This window comes from Poecile atricapillus, chromosome 13 (genome assembly GCF_030490865.1).
Source record: "Poecile atricapillus isolate bPoeAtr1 chromosome 13, bPoeAtr1.hap1, whole genome shotgun sequence".
NCBI lineage: Eukaryota > Metazoa > Chordata > Aves > Passeriformes > Paridae > Poecile > Poecile atricapillus.
Genome location: NC_081261.1, coordinates 10,519,470 through 10,539,014, shown reverse-complemented (window position 1 = coordinate 10,539,014; position 19,545 = coordinate 10,519,470). Strand labels below are relative to the sequence as shown.

Here is a 19,545-nt window from a genome sequence, read left to right as displayed (position 1 = left end):
ATAATGTGTTAATCATAATCATGAAACTGTTAGAGGAATTAGCTTCAATCAGAAATTCTTAACCCATGTTTTCTTCCATCTTAAAATTTATTTATAACTGATGTTGAGCCTTTCTTTTTTCCAATGGGTCGGACCTTTGGTGCTGAATCATAGATTACCCGCTTACTTTTTACCTTGAAATTCCTTCTACTCGTGCCCGTAACACCTTTAAGTCCTGATGCAAGAAAAAGTAACCCCTTACTTTGAGGTCATTACCCTCAAAGATCTTTGTTGCCTCCTTAAGCAGTGGATTTTGATGTAATAAAATCAATGTATAGGCACTGGGGGGAGCAGCATCTAAATCAGTGCTCAGAGAGCTGCTGCTGGGAGTGCCTGAAGGACCTGGATGCTCTGCCCAGCAGGATGATTCCCTGGGCCAGTTCCCCTTGGGCAGAGGGACACCTGATCATCACTGGTGCTCCAGGGCAGATCATGTGTCTCAATCCACAGATTTGTCTCTTACCGCTGCATTTTTAAGGGCTGGACAAATAGTGAGAGAAGGGAAGGGCTGTTTGGGAGGCTGTTGCTTTAATGACAGCCCTTCCCTTCTCTCACTGCGGATCTCTGATGCAGGAGTTATGGCACATCTGCTTTCGGTGGTGTTTGGGAGAGCTTCAAACTCTGAAGCCTTGGCTGAGACCTCAGCAATATCCTCCCACCTTCTTGGGTCTGCAGAAAAGTTGTGAAGTTTTAGTCTTCAGACTTCAGGGAAAGGAAAAACTGGACTTTCCTGTGCTTGAAATTACTTTGCATTTTGACTCTTGACATTTTTTAAAAATCAGTTTTATTTTGAAAATCAAACTTTCTGTAGTAGCTAACAGAGCAAATTATTTGCAGTCTTCATGCTGTGAATTAAACACATGTTTCTGTAGATACTTATTTCCTGCTGTAGGCTGCCTCAGATAAAGCTGTTCTCTAATGCATTTATAATACATAAAATGTGCTATAAATCAAGACACCAGCCAAAGAATTAACTACTGGCAGCAGCTTAGTTCCTTCAGGGGAGAGAGCAAGCGTAAAAGCTCACAGCTAGTTCTGGGAGCAACCAAATCTGCTTACCTCTTCATATCCTCCCACCCCAAGCCCATCCATCCGTACTCAGTGGCTCCCCATCCCTGGGAAGCATGCCCTGGCATGAGTGTGGATCTGGCTCTCACAGACACAGGAGAGCCAAAGAAGGAATGATGCTGCCAAAGTTTTTAAGACACACTGGGAAGAGGCAGTGCACAGTCTAGTTATGTACCTGGATGTCTTATACTTTGACTGGGGTCATGGGATGGTAGAGTAATTGAGTTGTAGAAGAGCAGAAAGGAGAAGAGTCTTTTTTTTTCCCTTACAAAGATTAAGAAAAACACAAAGTATTTTAAATATTTTTCAGGTCCAGCATGGTTCTTTTCCTCAGAAGCTGGTTGTTTTTGTATCCTGATGATCAAATGGGACAGTAAATCATAGGATCTCAGAATGATTTGGCTTGCAATGGACCTTAAAGATCATCTAGTTCCACCCCCTACCTTCCACTATACCAGGTGCTCCAAGCCCTGTCCAGCCTGGTGTTGAGCACCTCCAGGGGTGGAGAGTCCACAACCTCTCTGGGCAACTTGTGCCATGGCCTCACCCCCCTCACAAGGAAGAATTTGTCCCTAATATCCAGTTAAACCTGCCCTCCTTCAGCTTAAGCCAATTCCCCCTTGTTCTATCACATGCCCTTGTGAAACCTCTCCAAGTGACCTTGTGTCTTTTCAAGGGAAGAGTAACTTCACACATTAAAGGTGTTACGCTCTTTTTTTAGATATTCCAGATCAAGTGATACGAGTTTTCAAAGCAGATCAGCAAAGCTGTTACATCATCATCAGCAAAGACACTACAGCAAAGGAGGTGGTGAGTCATGCTGTCCATGAATTCAACCTGACAGGAGCCCCCGAGACCTATTCCCTGTGTGAGGTGTCCGTCAGCCCTGAGGGTGTCATCAAACAGAGGAGGCTCCCAGATCAGTTCTCCAAGCTGGCTGACAGAATTCAGCTCAATGGACGGTAAATATACCTTTTCTTGGTTGGCTTTTATTTGGCTTTCAGGATTGAAACATTTTATATTGGAAAAGATCTCCATGATAATAAAGCCCAACATAAGGGAGAGACGTTTTAATTAAAATAGACGGGTGTCTATTGGAAGCACAAGTAAGTAAATGCCAGTAACTTACACTTCCCTTTCTTCTTTGGGTCACCTTCCTCTTCTGCACCCAAAAATCCCTCCCTAAATCTACAGCAAGTTTGCTTGGTGACAGCTAAATTTAGCAGATCAGGATAAAGTATATAGTGGCTTACACCTAGAGAAAAAGGTTATATTTGTTTTGACACTTCTCACATGTACTTGAGGATTACAGTATACAATTAATTTCTTTCTCTGTGTCATGCTGTGATAAACTGATACTAACCTGAGATAAATTCTTCCGTTTTCAAGTAAACTGTTCTTAATGTTTCTGAAATGTTAAGCACTTTGGTTTTATCTGATCCATACCAGAAGAAAGTATATTAAAGTGAAATGTTCTGTAGTTGTCTGTGCTAGGCAACTAGCACAGGGAATTTATGAGTAATAAACTTTTGTGTATCTGAAAGTGATTTACCTGGGACCATAAAATGAATTTTTCAAATATATTTTCATTTCCTGAATACTCTGTGCTTAATGCAAATATTACTATGCCATACTCAATTTATGGGAAAAAACCCACATTAAATTAGTGTAAGAAATCTAGAAATACATAAACAGGAGATTTCTCAAGACTAGTGTGTTTTTAAAATGCTATTTTCACTGCTAAATTTACAAATCGAAAAGTAACGGACCTTTTTCTGAAGGTGAACACTGCAGCGTATTACAGGGTACAGTGTAAAAATATAAACAAAGAGTTTTGAAATGTTTGTTTACTTAAGTAATGGTGTTACTTTACATTAACTGAAGTACATAGTTATGTTATATGCTCACAGTGATTGGTATAGTTCAATGTCTTTGTGTTCACAAACTCTATAAAGAGCGTCTCTGATGTTGTTACTCAATTATTCTTCAGGTATTATCTGAAAAACAATATGGAAACGGAGACCTTATGCTCAGATGAGGATGCTCAAGAGCTACTCCGAGAGAGCCAAATTTCCCTCCTCCAGCTGAGCACCATTGAAGTGGCCACTCAGCTTTCCATGCGGGACTTTGAATTATTCCGAAACATCGAGCCAACAGAATACATTGATGACCTTTACAAGCTGGACTCCAAAACAGGGAATGCTCACCTGAAACAGTTTGAGGATGTCATAAATCAAGAGACCTTCTGGGTTGCCATGGAAATTTTAGCCGAACCCAACCAACTCAAAAGAATGAAGATTATTAAGCATTTCATTAAAATTGCTCTCCACTGTCGAGAATGCAAGAACTTCAATTCCATGTTTGCAGTGATAAGGTAAAATATTTCTAATTTTTCAGATCTGATTGGTGCTGTCACAGGCAATTCTGGTAATCCAGACAGAAAGAAAAGAAATGGGGATATGCTGAGCAGACTATGGTTGGGGCTGGGTGGTTTTCCAAAGCTGGTCAGAGGTGGATTGTCACTGTAGCCACTGCACTGTCACCTCAGCACTTCAGTCCTGTTGAGGTGCTGGGTGTGACAGTCTCTTTTTCACTGGTACCTTGAAGGAAAAGAGAAGATGGGTGCAGAGCACTGTTTGATTGATGAACTGCAGAAACCTGCCTGAGCATTGTGTCATTTTCTGTGACTTTGGCACCCAATTTACCTTCTTTTTGTCATTGTTACTTTTCCAGAGTCATATATATGATGATAAGATTACTTTCTTTCTTCCATTGTAAGGACTTCCTCAAATCACTCTTGTTTTGGCTTAATTTTTCTTCTCATTCTTTTCTCTGTCATTTGCTTGCTTCTCTATTTTATTTTTTCCCTCTTCAATTGCACATTTAAGCTTTCTCTTCTGATTTATACTGAGTGCTGCTGCTTTAACAGCAAGAGTTCAGCATTTCCTGTATTTGCAATTATCTTACTCCCAGCCTTTACTGTAGGAAAAAAAAGGCACTGTGATTCATCAGACATTTGTGCTGTATTCCAGCAGCATTGTTGAAACCACCATTTTAAGATCTTTTTTTCCCATGTCTAACCAGTTCATCAAATGTGTTGGCTTGTGGTTAGTCATTAAAGAATTCATGAATTTCTGTGAAGGGTACTGGACAGTCATTGAGACTGTGGCTGCTCATTATGTGGGAATACACACATGGATACTGATTCTAATTTTTATATTCTGCTCATTAATTTTTCATGATTTGTTGTAGGTAAGGAAATTACTCTTTCTGCTTCTCAGTTAAGTCCAATCAGGCCATGACTAAAGTGGTCTTTTGTTCAAAAATTAAAAAAAAAAAAGCACATAAGTTAGTTTTTGTTTTACTCTTATTTCCAGAAGAATATGTTTTTGTTAGCATATGGCACAGGGATTCTCTTTCTTGTCTTGTCCTACACAGCAGTTTGATGCCATATGTTTCATGAAATAGGAGGATAACAGTCCTAACGTAGGGAAGATAACCATCCTAACATAGCATGGAAAAGAAGCACTGTGGGCTGGCATATGTTTGACTTTTTCATGTCAGAGAAGGTTTTGTTTGGCATAGCATGGAGAGAAATTTGTCTAAAAAATAAACCAAATACAGAATTAGTTTCCAGAAAAAATAACAACTGAGATTAGCAAATTCAGTGACAGTGTGGCTCTGGATTTGCTAAGGAATGCTGGAGCATTCATCTCTTTCCAGTTCTGCAAAGGTGAGGACTCTGCAATTATTGCAGAATTTTTTGAGCATAATTGGTGACAAATTATGATAGGGAGGATGGATTTTATTTATTTAATGCTTTTATATAATGGGGTGTTTTTGCATCCAAATAGTTCTGGATATATTTTTACTTAGTGGGAATGAGGGCCCAGTGACAAGTTTTAGCATATCTGCTGCTTCCAGTCCTCAATCTGTCGCTCATGTACAAATGCTCTTGTCTGAAGGTCTGAAATCAGAAAATCACAGAATGGTTTGGGTTAGAAGGTATATTAAAGATAAACTCTCCAATCCCCTGCTATTGGCTGGGACACTTTCCACTACACCAGCGTGCTCCAAGCCCCATCCAGCCTGTCCTCGAACACTTCAGGGATGGAGCACTGACAGCCTCTCTGGGCAACTTGTGCTGGGGCCTCACAAGGAAGAATTTCTTTCTAAAGTCTTGCCACTTCTCCTTGGGATGAGCTCTGCAAAGTTCTCATTTTCTGTCTAATCATTGGTTCACTTCATGCATTTTTTACCATTTTTGTTCTTACTGTGGCATACATTTTTACAGGAAGTGGTTCTTAAATAGATCTCAGTCCTATGTTACAGAGATTCTATTTGGGCAGTAATCTGAAAATTGTACCTTGAGCAATCCTGGATTTTACAGTCCTGTTGAAAGAGCAGAGGGTTATTGTGATGAACTTGTAGCCTGCTATTCACCCAGTTTCACAGTTAACCTTGGGAAAGCTATTATTAATCCTTGAAACAACCCCCAGCCCTTCACTTCATTCTGAAATGTAATGATTCTGCTCACAGCTAATAACGAAATGTTTCTGCTTTGCAGTGGGTTAAATCTTGCACCGGTGGCTCGTCTCAGAGGCACTTGGGAAAAGTTACCCAGCAAGTATGAAAAGCACCTCAGAGACCTTCAAGATCTTTTTGATCCATCTCGAAACATGGCAAAATATCGCAACATCCTCAGCAGCCAGAGCATGCAGCCTCCAATTATCCCACTTTTCCCTGTTGTCAAGAAAGATATTACATTTCTGCATGAAGGTAATGTCAAACAGAGAAAATAAATGAAGCATTGAATGTACTTCAGACCTTTCTTTAGTGCTTAGTGTGTCAACAGGTGTCTAACAAAGCTGCCACCAGTAGGATGCTTTTGAGGGGTCCTTTGTAGGAGTAAAATAAAATATGAAGAGACTGATCCTACACAAAAATTAAAAATAAACCACATATTTTTAACATTTTGAAAGCAATGCTGTAATCCTCCTCAGCTGTACTGGTTTAGGGTGGAAGCATAGGTGAGTGTGCTCTCTGGTAGCTATACTACTTCAAATATTTTCTCTTACAAAGAACTTGTTGCTGTAATGTTGCCAGGTTTTCATTCCATGTTGTGGCATGCACAGCTCCAGTGATACACCTCCTACTCTTGGTTTCAGCATTTTCAAGGGATTTTGTTTAAATGTTCGTACAAAGTCCTGTTCACAACTGGTTGAGATGAACCATTTCCAAATATACTTAATTCTTAAATGCTTGGTTGTGATGGTTCAGAACTATTTTAGCTTCTTTCCTGATGTGAATGTTGTTAATGTCAATTCTGTATATGATTTTGACATTTTATGAGTAAATTTGGGCATAGTTCACTTATTCTTTCTTCCTCCTCCTAATACTTGTTACTTTAGAAATAGATTAACAAAAGAATATAGGATAGTCCAGGTGGGCCTGATTCCATTGGTGTTCTGCAAGAGCATCCTGTTTTCTTGCTGTTTTGATTAAAAAAAAAAGTGTTGATAGTGGGACAGGGAGGCAAGAAGGGTAACAAGGGAAGAACTAGAGGCACAGTGCTCAGAATTTATTTTTTTTGCTTATCTGTGTGTTGCAATTATGCAGGCAACGATTCTAAAGTGGATGGCCTGGTAAATTTCGAGAAACTCCGGATGATTGCCAAAGAAATTCGCCAAGTTGTCCGAATGACCTCGGCAAACATGGATCCAGCTGTGATGTTCAGACAAAGGTGTGCAATGGGAAGGGCAGTGGCACTGAAGGGGTCTCAGTGTGGGGAGATGTGGGTCTCTGTGTACATCAGCACATTGGTATTTCATCGTGTACCTCATCATTGACATCTACCATCAAACCACGTCCTTTATCAAATGATGGCAAAACAGTTGATGCTTCCCAGACCTGCTTTGAATGAATAATAAACCAATTTATTACCTTTAAAAAACACAGAAGAATAAGTTCTAATTTTATTGATACATATTTCTGCCAAATAAAATGTTAGTGTCAATATAGTTTTGAGAGAGGTATAATATTATGGGGTACAATATTTAGATATGAGACACAGATAAAAAGCACCTAAATCAGTGATGTGTAGATTTGAAATGTTTCAAAACAGATCCCTACTGATAATACATTAAATTCAAACTGAAATTTTTTTATTTGTTCTAAGCACAGCTTGTTCCACCTACATATAGTGTTTGATATGTTCAGGCTTCAGCAGGTGGAGGGTGTTCTCTTGCCTTATTTTTCTTATTTTTTCTCTTTTTATCTTGATGCTGAATATCACCAGGCTCAGTGTTAACAAACTGCAGAATAAAAGTAACGTAACTTCTAATCTGGTGCTTATTAGCTCCAGATTTAGTGGAAATGAATAATTTTCTGCATCTGTTTTCTTCCCAGTGGCTGAACTAAAAGCATCATTGTTGTGTCCATACAGGGTCCTGATCCTGTAGGTGTCTATGGGATGGATGGTGGCCTCCCTCCTTACACTGTCTGCCTCAAACTAATGGGCCAGACAAGACCCCTAGAGTGCAGTTTGGGTGGGACTTGGGGACAAGGACATGTCTGGTGCTGAATGGACACATGGTTCTGACTTCAGAAAATGTCAAAATACTGTCTTGAGCTGCCTGTTCCTCTGCACCATGGCAGAGTAGAGCTCTCTGAACGCCCTGGAAGGAGTAGTCCAAGTAGGAGACTCAGTGGACAGTTTTTGGGTGAGGTGTGCTTCATCCACCCGAAATTCCAGTCACCTGTGCAGTTGTGATTTTCTCTGAAGTGTGAATTCAGTTACATCTGTGCAGTGGAAGGAAATAGGGCATGCAAGGATAAGGGAGCATTTATAAGAGGTTTGGTTCCCTGTGGTAGTCCAGTGGTCAGGATTCACAGAGGATCATCAGTTCTGTCTGGTCTTTGTTTGCAAGGCTGGCTATCAGGAAAGATGTGTATTTTTTATTATTATTTTTTTAAATACAGGCATTTAAAGCCAGTCTGGACTTGGCTCTGAGCAGCCTGGTCTAATGGAAGCTGTCCCTACCCATGGCAGGGGCTGGAAGGGGATGAACTTTAAGGTCCCTCCAAACACAAACTGTTCTGTAATTTTGTGACTCTAAAAACGGCCCAGTCTGAGCCAAAAATAACAGATGCTTGTTAATGTTATTTAAAGATGGATTTGTTTCACAGTGGAGATTTACCTTTATACACTTGGATTTGAATTCGTAAGATTTCATTTTTAGCATAAAATTATAAAGTCAGCTACTGAGAAGTTGTGATTGCTTTTCAGAAACTTTGGCATTCACAGCTGAAATTAGCCTTTACATAAATTTCCCAGATGGCCCATGCACTTCCTTTGACCTCATAAAGTCTAATCATTAGGTAAATTTAATATTAAATAGCAACTTTTAGTATGTTTTTCAGAATTACAGAATACATTTTAATGCCTGTAATTTAAATTACACACACTGCCATAAACTGCTTAGGCATCTAATATTAGAGATAGTGCCAAAGATTAAAAGAAAATAATTCCATGTTTTCATGTCATTTATATTAATTTTCATTGCCTCTCACGTTTGATCTATCAGTTTGTGTTACGAAGCACCAAATAAATGCTTTTGAAGATGAAAAATCAACAAGAAAGGATGTGTATTAGTGGTAACATGAGACTTGCTCACAAGTTCATTACCAATTATAGAAAGCATCTAGGCTTTCAAGGTGTGTTTGGCAACTGGCTTGTTTTCCAGCCAACAATCAAGAGAAAACAGCATCATAAAATTGAATATTGATAGTGACAATTTCTCATACACTTTCACCAGGCCTAATGCAAAGAATAAATTAATTTAATCCCATTTTCTGTAATATGAATGAGTTGCACTCCATCAAATTTTAATTTGACTTACAGAATATAAAATAAATTAATGCAAGTTTGATTTTTTCATCTCATAGGTTAAACAAAAAACTGATAGATATTAAAGTATTTGTCAAGTCTTACCCTTGCATTTCAGGAAAACATTGTGTTATTGTTTGAGAAGAATTTGGCTGTATAGAGATTTTTCTTTTCTGTTCTTTCCTGTCTACATCTTTCTTCCTGACTCTCAACTGTTTTTATTTTTTTCCTGTGCTTTTCTGTTCAAATACATGCTTCAATGTATATGGCTCTTGCTTACAGGAAGAAGAGGTGGAGAAGTTTGGGGTAAGTGTAGAGCTGAATGCAACTAAGATAAATAAAGATTATGCAACTCTTAACATACTGCATCCTCCTCGTTAGTGCATGCATCTGAAATACAGCATGCATTTTATTAACCCTGCAATACATGTTTTTTTGAAAACAGGAGTAAGGGTTACAGCCAACATTTTACTGCAGCTACAAGAATTCTGAGTTGCTTTTGTGTAGTAGATAAGTTGTTTGAGTTTTGGCTTTGCGCATTAAAAAAAAACAAACCCACTCTGCAGTTATGTTGGAAGGCAAACTATTTTGGGAAGTAAATGAAATTAGTAACTTGACTTTTAACATGTTACAGAAAACTTGAATCCATTCTGCATTTTCAACTACAAGGATACTTTGAATTATGGTAATGATGTAGTAATTTCCTCCCTGAAGTTTGTATTCAGACAACCTTCAAAGTATTTATTTTTAGTGTACATTTGAAATGTATCTCACATTTCCTGCACCAAAATCCTTATTGATACCACTGGGAGTGATGGTTGTGTGAGGAATGGATCATAAAATGACTGAAGTTCAGAGTTCTGATGTTGGCCAGGGAAATTCCTGCCTGGTCCAGGGCAGTGATTTTAAGACTGCCATTGTAGCCATATTTTATGTGTTATGTGGATTTTTGCCCATAAGGTATTACCTGTGTGCCTTTGCATAGCAGCAGTGGGGACAGTGACAGGACTTTGGCTGGTCATACTGGGGTTAGCAGGTTTGGATACTGGTCCCTGATAGTGCTGTGGATGCCCTTGGCTGGCAGCATTTGGTGCTCAATAATCAACTGCTCACAAGGCAGCTCATGGGGAGAAATAGCCAGGACACATGGAGCTACTGTAATTTCTAACCCTTGGAATTGCTGTGAACACAAGGGAATAAGGAAAAATAATTGTTAAAGGAAATAGAATTAAATTGCCTTAAAAAAGTCAAATCCAGGCTTGAAAGGAAAAAAATCCCAATCTGTACATAAACAATAAAATATTTCTGTCATTAAAACCAAACATAAATTCCTGACTATTGTAGAATGGCTTTGTCCTTATCCATCAAGAGACAGGAGTGTCCCCTTTGTTTAAATAGCTGTGAACACTTCATCATGCCTTTTGCTACTCCTTGTCTCTAATAACGTTACTTTTTTATTTAATTAATCTATAAATTGCTGTCAGTTTTTAAGCTTATATATTCTCTCAGAATGATTTATTTAATGTATTTGAAGATATTGCAGTCAGCTGTTTTCCAACATTTATTTTCTAAGCTCAGTGTACTTGATTCCTTGGATTTTCTCTAACATGTTTCATTCTGACTCATGTGGCCATTATGGCTCTTCTGTGCCTGATGTTGTTTATTCTGCCACTTGTGATTCTGTAAACACACAAGATCTTGATAAATGTTTTCATGTAGCTTTAAAAATATTCATCTGAATATTTAAAAATCCCCACACAAACCCAGCTTTGAACAACTTTGATATTTTCCATTAGAATTTACATGTAACTTACACTGTGATCTCCATTTACTTAAAAATGCATCAGAACTGGTGTGGCTGTAGGATTTTTGGCAGTTGAAACAGAGGTGACTGTGTTTAAACTATACCCAGATCTGTTGTTTGGTCACTCAGTGTGAATAAGAGTGACTGTCATGGAGAGTAACTCATGTGCTTTAAAAATTACAGTATTACTTATTTTTGCTTCATTTACTGATAAATTCGAGAGCTCAAAATTAGGAATATTGAGGAACATCCTCTTTCATTGATTAAAGTCTGTATAAGTCGGGGTATATGTGTATCATTACTGCCTTCCTCACCTTTCTTGGGATACATTTTTTTAATGAGCTGCTCTTCTAGGAATATTTTTAATTAATTTAAGAAAGTTAAGTGTGTAATTGAATGCACTTTGTACATTTAACATAATTTGCCCCTTGTTATGAGAAGCTCAGTTTTCTAGGAGGATTGCAGTGGTCACTCACTTCTGTACTCAGCTAAGTGCAAGAGGTTCCTGTGTAAACCTGGTGTACACAGTGGGTACCCAGTTCCTTAAACCAACAAAGTTACCAAGTTTGTCTACTTTTAGAATCTGCAGGTGAATTCATAGAGCTGTTAAGGTTGGAAAAGACCTTTGATACAATGAAATCCCACCATCAACCCAACACCACCACCATGTTGACCACTAAACCATGTCCTCAAGTTCCTTAAACAAGTGTTTTTTGAACAGTTCCAGGGATGCTGACCCCACCACTGCCTTGGGCAGGCTGTTCCAGGTCTTGACAACCCCTTCCTGAAGAAGTTTTTTCTAATGTCGAATTTAAACCACTCCGGGCACAACTTGAGGCCATTTATTCTTGTCAGCTGCGGATCTTGCAGCACAGGTCTGCGGTTCATTAGCAGAGCTAAATGAGTTCCACATGGAGTGTTGCCCCTTGTTCTTCCCAGCTCCACATTTCCATATGCAGTCCTGTTCTAAACTCAAATCGCTGCTCTCAAAACCCAAAACGTTAAGACAGGTGTTTTAATGCTGTTCATCTTCGTTAACTCATTTGCATCAGCATGCACTAGCCCTAACTGAAGATTGTTGGTATTAATCTGCTTTGGCCTATGCTACTGTAGCTCTTTGTTGCTGTTGAGAACTGAACCTTTACTGCTTTGATGTTTTCTCTTGTAGATCTCTAAGCCAGGGCAGCATGAACTCGAACATGCTGGATGTGCAGGGAGGTGCTCACAAGAAACGTGCCCGCCGCAGCTCGCTCCTGAATGCCAAGAAGCTCTATGAGGATGCACAGATGGCGAGGAAGGTGAAGCAGTACCTGTCCAACCTCACTGTAGAGACAGACGAAGAAAAGATCCAAATATTGTCACTTCAGTGTGAGCCTGCATACAGCACTTGTAAGTACAGTGAGCTAGAACAGCAGCATGATCTATGGCATTTATAAAAAATGTTCCTTCTCTAGAAACACTCTTTAAAAATTTTCCTCCCAGGAGAAAATACTATAGTAAGTGTTGTTTTGTCAGTTCATGTACTTAGAGCTTCAGGAAGACATCATATGTGTTCATGCTTTGGTTGAGCTCAAAAAACTTCTGTGATGTTTTTTATTTTGACCTTTAGTTCCTAAAGCTGTGTGTCTTTCTGTCAGTCTGGCAGGAGATTCAATAGCGCATCGGCTCTTTTGGTGCCCCGCCGTCCTTGCACAGAATTAGGAGGGATAAAAGTAGTGTTTACCATATGAACAGCAGGAAGTGAAATGAGACAAAATTAATATAGAAACTGCAATGGATTACACCTTAGAATAAATGAAGATTGTTGAGAAGTTAGTTCAGTATTGTCTGATGAGTTTGACATGGCTTGACAGTCACAAATTGAGGACTCTACCTCAGGACAGCTCTCATAATTTGAGCTCTTGTCAAACAAACTGTTGTCTGACCTACTGTCTTATGCAGTTCAGTAAATTTTTATTTAGAAATGAGAAATTATAATTGGGTTTTATTTAGGTATTCTAGCAGTTCTCCCTTTCTTGAAAGGCAGATTTGTTTCAAAATAGATGAGTAACAACCATGCTAAACAAACTAATGTTTCCTGCTTCTCTTTTGACCAAATACAGCATTTTAAGGCTTTTTTTGTCTTCAGGTACTTTTGTCTCTGATGAGATAAGTTCAAAGGATGACTAGCAGAGATAGCATCTTGAAGATAAAATTCTAAGTCCTTGCCGTTATCCAGTACTAAGAATTCAAATCCTTGTTATTCCCTAAGATGCTGTCTTACACAGATTTTCTTCTAGTGTTTACTTTTAAATAGCACTGAAGCAGGAAGCCTGGAAATCACCATATTTAACTCCTTTCTAAAAAGCATTAAATCCTTCATGTTTGAACTCTTGATCTGTGTACAGTCATTACAGGTACCAGGCCCAAGAGAAAAACATAAATGTTATCAGATTGTTTCTTATTTGTTTTAAAAATAATAAATTAAAACCTTATTTGCACAGTGCTAGCCACAGATATTTGTAAGTAAAAATAGGAAATATATACTGACTGTTCTACTTCATGTAGTTAAGCAAATCAAGTCCATATTTTCTTAAACATCAGAAAGGAAAATGAAGTTTAAGTAGATACACAAATAAATATGTAGTTAGCATATTATTAAAAGATTAGCATATTATTAAAAGTACCATTTTAAAAACTAGGGATAAAGCCTTAAACCCCAAAACCCACAGGTAGTTGGTCCAGTTGAGATTATACTTCTTACAGAGCTGGCAGAAAGAATAGAGGAGTAATGAGTAGCATGAGGGAGCTTGACAGCCCCTCGTGGTTTTAAATCTGGTGGAGTAAGAGCGCTGACCTGTCCCAGGGATGTCCCTCCACACTTGCTTGGATTAACCCCCATTTCAGGAGTTCAGCTCCCATTTCTTACCTCAGTAATAAGCTTCTGCCCTTGCTTGTGGTGGGAATGAGCAGCAGTGACAATGCAATCCAGAGTTTTCCAGCAGAATATAAGGAGACACCGAATGGCCTTAACTTCAATCTGTGAATTGCTGTGTGATTAAAGCAGAAACTGAAGCACTGCCCTGTGCTGTAAATCACTTGTGCCACCTAGTGAAACATTTGATGCTGGCTGCAAAACCACCTGATTTTGAAGGAGGTGCTGTTATGCAATTGCACCTTGCATGCAAACATGTAAAATACAGGCTTGTGGTAGGAATAAACAGCATTTTTTGATCTCTTGATTAAATGCCTCTATGGCACTTCCAAGAATTTAAGGCTTTCTTTTAAAGCTCTTTCACACATCATCTTCAGTGTGATGAGATCGTAGTGTTTGGACTAGAAATGGTTTAAAATACAGCTTATTTTTATACAGTGTTTCCTTTGTTTGGATGGTTGTACTGCAATAATCCTGCAGTTGATAGTGGTAGATATTTATATGCAGTTTTTCCTTAACAGTGACAAAAAATTTAAGTGAGAGAAGAGGAGGGAAATCCTCCGAAATGTCTCCAGTGCCCATGAGATCAATTGGCCAAACCACAAAAGCCCATCAGCATCAACAAAACCGAATGAGTCAAGTTCTTCAGGTCCCAACTGTGAATTTGTACCCCAGCAGGAAAAAGGGACTGACAAAGGATCATGTCACATTCAGTGAGTATCTTCAGTTCACTTGGCTGGGGAGGTTTAAAGATGTAAGTAAACAGGAGCTGGGTGGTTTATGTAAGATACCATTGTGCTTCATGAAAGGAATTAATTTTAAAACATCTGCTGCATATTGCTGTGTTTTAAGAGACCATGCTTAATCATTTGCAGAGTCATAACTGCAGAGTTAAGGGTGATATGCTGTCTCCAAATATGCTCTTGCTTCATGAAGACTAATATATTTGGATACAATCATTGAAACAAATCACAGACATTTAGTATTTTAACCTCTGGGACACCATTTTAACAGTATTATGGCCAAATGGAGCAACATATATTATTAGTTGGCTCCTAATGAACATAATTTTTTGTCTCTAAATTTGCTAGTTGCAAAGCAGTATATTCTTTATTAGATTTTGTCCTATTTACATAAGTGTTGTATCATTTGAAAGCTGCAATTCTGGGTTATTAAACAAAGTTAGCTGTAGTCAATAACTGATATGAAATTATTTTGTAGTATATTGGACATCAGCATAATTTAAAATATCTTCAGAAAACGGTATATCACAGCATATAAGATAATTGTTTCCAGTTAGTATTTATTTCATTCTCCTCTGAAAAGCCTGTGCAGTTTGATATGTTCCAGAAACTTTTCTCAGAGGTGTTTCTTCATTCATGTATGGTGGTCCATGCTGATATAACAAGTTATTGAGAACTTGAAATAACTCCTTAGCACTGAGCAGTTATCCTCTGCAGGATGGTCTAATAGTGAGTAAGAAACACCAAACCATGTGTGGGACACTGGTTTTGCTAAACTAGTCAAACAGTGGACAGTGCCCATGAGTGTTGATTTGAAAACTCCTACTTGTGAAGGTCTTGAACGGAGCTGGTGGCCCTGACACAGATGGTTTTTAACACAGTCCCAACAATGCTATGGGCAGGGATTTCCTCCAAGGTTTATACTGCACACAGATTTATTTTTTTTTACATAGTCCTTTTGCCAAAACCACAATGAATGTATCCACTGCAGTGGTTCCTGTTGGGATATGGATGTTTCAACACAATGCAGATGAACAGCCAGCAGTAGCAGTGGCCACAGCTGATCTGATCTAAATTTAAATAGAGACTGCCTCCACATGCAGAATTCTCTGAGCATCTGTTCCTCTCCTTGCTGAATATTCTGATTGTTCAACATGTTGCTTATTTCTAGTTTAATCAGAAATCAGTAATTTAAAAGGGGAATAACATGCAGTAACTGATCACATTGTTTTCATAGGTACAGGCTCTCCACAGAAGTCATTAAGCTTGTCTGAGGAAGCAAGTACTAAGAAACAAACAGATGACACTATGTCCATGGCATCTTCTTTGCACTCCAGCCCACCTGCTTCTCCTCAGGGCTCCCCACGCAAAGGTACGTGTGTGGCAGCATCAGTCCCAGGAACTGGAGCCTAAACCAGGGTGTGCAGTGGCAGGAATAGTTGTTGGTAATAACATGTAAGAGAAATAGTAGTTAAGAATATTCATGTCAAGAATAGAATCATGTCTTTCTATGAATAGACATGATTTTCTATTTGTATACTTTGGACCTTTAAGTCACTTAGTATTTGAAAAAAGGGAACACTTGTGTTCTTAAAATACTGCCTAAGTGCTTTTGGCAGAATTCCCAATAGATCTGAAGTACTGCCACCCACCGTCACACCAGTTCAGATTTAGGTGGCCACTTAAATAAATGGGATTTGCAAACCTGGGAATTTCTTGAAGATGACAGTGTTGTACAGAAACTGCAGCTATTGAGACAACTTTTGGTCTTACTAAAAGGTAGCTGGAGTACCAGGTGATTAGATAGAGCTTGAGATGGAATGATATCATAGTTCTCCAGGACAGGTGGTTTAGGTTGCTGCAGAAGTAGTAGGATCCATCTAAATCCTTGAGTCTCTGTTCATGTTTTTTGTTCTTGTGTACAGGGCTTTGTATACATCCCTGTCTCTCATGATGCCCTGAGAATCCCTTTATTTTTGATGTCTTCATCTTAAAAGACCTGCATCACTTCATCATTAGTCAACTTTGGATGGAAATTCATTTGAAATCCCTTAACACCACTCAGTGGCCAGCCTGGGTGGTCAGTGTTGGATGGCATAAAGCCTCTCTCCCTCCCTTCTGTGCTGCTTTGGCTCACTGACAGCCCAAAAGCCACTTCATTGGCATGGCATGGCATGGCACGGTGACCTGCTGCATCTTCTCACCCTTCTCAGTGGGAGATCAGGCTGGTCCATCCACTTCTGCCTTCACAAGATCCTGTTCCCTTTAGGAGAATGCTACTTATTTTACTTAAACACAGCACATGTATAAAAAGCCAAAATACTTGGGCTGCCAAATCTTGCTCCACTGAGCATGGCTTACGTTATTTTTGTTAACTTTTACCCATTTCTTTGAAAACAATGTTTTGTTTCTTGGGGATTATTTCATTAATTCAGCTTGATTTCAGCACTGATCTCATTTGATTGAGGTGATCTGTACTTTGTTGTATGTGTTGTGCTAACAGCTCATTGATCTAAAATTAGGTGCTTCACAGACAGCTGAAAGACATAATTTTAGGCATGAACACATTCCACTTAATCTTGGATTTAATTTTCTTTTGAGCTATACTCAAGTGATATACAAATGGGATTGAAGAAAAAAGGAATTTTAATTAGGATGTTATTTTTGTTGTTACTTACCATCTATCAACATCTGTCTGTGTCTACTTCATTGTAGTTGGCAACATCCAAAGGTCTGGTAACTGCAGTCAGATGAATCTCTCTGGCTCTTCCTCATCACTGGCCAGTGAAACCAGCAACAAGAACAGTGGACAGCGCAGCTATGGAATAGGTGGGGCTTATTTACAAAAGCAAATTCGGATGATTTGCCAAGCTGGAGAGAGTTCTGAGAGAAGTGACATTGAGAAAGAGAGTAGAAAGGCAGAAGATGAGCATGAACCTACAAAAATAAAGGGATTCTGGTTTAGAAGACTTAGGGAAAGAAGCTTCTCCAGGGAAAGAACAGCTTTTACTGCAAAAAGGGAAGCAGAGCCCACTGAAGCCTTAGAAAGCAGTGAAAACCAAAAGGACAAGGACATTGATACTCTGAGTACAGCAAGTATCTGTAGCAACAGCAGTGTGTACACATCCTACTGCCTATGCACAAGGCCTAGAAGACGGAGGAAGACTATATAATGTATTTTTAGAAGGAAGACTGATGTCCATTTTGCATCCGATATCCTGAGTTTATCTAAGTTATTTCAGCATTATCCACTGACATGTTTAAGATGTTTAATGTGCTTCCCTTCCAGATGTTTGTGTCAGTTCATTATAGCTAATCACCCTTACAGTGCAGTGAAGACAATAATGTGAAGTTTAGAAAATCAAGGAACAGGTACAGTGTCAGTTCAGTTACTTAGTGTGTCACAAATGCCAATGAAACAGTAAGTTCCTGCAACATTTGTAAATTAAACAGTACCTGATATTGTGTCAATGGAATGCTCACTTCCAGCATTTGTGCCTATTCCATTGATCACATCTTCTGCTGTCCTTTTCAGCCCAGCACATCCTTATATTTAGTCTGTTCATACCTATGTGCTGTAACTTTATTGCTCAGCTTTCAGATAGTGTTATTAATTTCTTTGATGAAGAGGAGCCCCTTTGTTCTCCAGATAGTTGGAACACTGTGACACAACTTGAGTTGTGTCAATTTAAAGAGTCCCTTAAAAATATAAAGAATATGAAATACTAGTTATTGACAAATTAAAGGAAACTGAAATTTAGTCTTAAAAAGGGTGCCTTTAAGTACATTTTAAGGTTCAGTTATATAGTTTGATAATATTGATATTTACTGCTCATATTTGCTCTTAAAATCTTACAGCAATAGTCAAAGTTAAGCTGTGAAATCTCAAATTATAAGCTTTATACTCAGTGGCTGTATGCCAGTGTCTCCACTGTATCATCATGCCATACTGTTTCATGTCTGTATTGTTTATACACTTAAGGGCATTGGTCTTCTGTATTAGGTTGTGTGTATCATTGGCTTTTACACTGCCTTGTCATTTCACTTCTTCACATAATCAATGTGTGTCAGTCCCACTAAAAGGCACATGTACAGAAATTTAGGGGGAAAAAAAGCTTGGCTGAGGTATTAGATATATAAGGGTGTATACCTTATTCATGTCTGAAATAAGTTATTTGAGGGTAAGCCAACCATAAAAAAAAAAAAAAAAGGTATTATACATTTTGCTCTGAATCTGGTGGGGTCTTCAGTTGTTCCCCTTCTGTGGGAACAGCAGTAGAGTCTGGTCCAGCTCCTCCCAAGGTAGTACTTCCTGCTTTTGCTTCCTTCTCTGTTAGTTTTGGAGCACATAAAAATGAAATGGATTATATGGCTAATCCCTGAGTGCTAATAACTGTCTTTTACCTTAGTTAGATCTCCTCCTCCACTGCCAGAATCTTTTTTGAGTCTTGCATGGCAGAGGGGTAGTGGGAAGTGTGCTGTGTTTATACTGAAGGAGTCAGCACTTGCAGAATTGGAAAGGCCTGATATGCCAGCCCAGTACTGATGCAGTATGCTGCTGATTCTGGTTGCATAGGTTAAAGCTGCTGCTCTGGAGAGTAGTGGAGTTGCAGGTATCCACACCACTATTGGAGTATTGGTATCCCTGGACTTGCATTAGTAAATCAGTGCTAGATGCTGCTAGGTGCTAAAAGCGTAATACCCTAAAATCCCGAGTGGACTGATCTATGCAAACAGGGTTTGGTTGGTTTTCTTCTAAATATCCTCACTGTAATGTGTATATCAATACTTCGTTGTCATATGTTGATCAAGATATCCTCTCTCCTTTCCCTCCTTTCCCTCCTCTCTCTCCTCTCTCTCCTCTCTCTCCTCTCTCTCCTCTCTCTCCTCTCTCTCCTCTCTCTCCTCTCTCTCCTCTCTCTCCTCTCTCTCCTCTCTCTCCTCTCTCTCCTCTCTCTCCTCTCTCTCCTCTCTCTCCTCTCTCTCCTCTCTCTCCTCTCTCTCCTCTCTCTCCTCTCTCTCCTCTCTCTCCTCTCTCTCCTCTCTCTCCTCTCTCTCCTCTCTCTCCTCTCTCTCCTCTCCATCCTCT

At 39.0% G+C, this 19,545-nt stretch overlaps 1 protein-coding gene across 13 annotated transcripts in view; it reads left to right on the top strand.

Annotated features, from left to right (window-relative positions):
* RAPGEF6 (Rap guanine nucleotide exchange factor 6) overlaps positions 1 to 19,545 on the top strand; it is a 122,333-nt gene that overhangs the window by 90,416 nt on the left and 12,372 nt on the right. For 5 of the 13 annotated variants that reach the window (XM_058848718.1, XM_058848728.1, XM_058848717.1 and 2 more), the window contains 9 exons: positions 1,829 to 2,069; positions 3,098 to 3,481; positions 5,675 to 5,886; positions 6,727 to 6,850; positions 9,278 to 9,301; positions 11,968 to 12,188; positions 14,235 to 14,426; positions 15,694 to 15,828; positions 17,172 to 17,285. In XM_058848718.1, coding sequence (XP_058704701.1) covers positions 1,829 to 2,069; positions 3,098 to 3,481; positions 5,675 to 5,886; positions 6,727 to 6,850; positions 9,278 to 9,301; positions 11,968 to 12,188; positions 14,235 to 14,426; positions 15,694 to 15,828; positions 17,172 to 17,285 — 1,647 coding nt within the window. The remainder of the gene's footprint in view (positions 1 to 1,828; positions 2,070 to 3,097; positions 3,482 to 5,674; positions 5,887 to 6,726; positions 6,851 to 9,277; positions 9,302 to 11,967; positions 12,189 to 14,234; positions 14,427 to 15,693; positions 15,829 to 17,171; positions 17,286 to 19,545) is intronic. The other 8 variants (XM_058848730.1, XM_058848723.1, XM_058848729.1 and 5 more) reach the window with 3 other exon arrangements.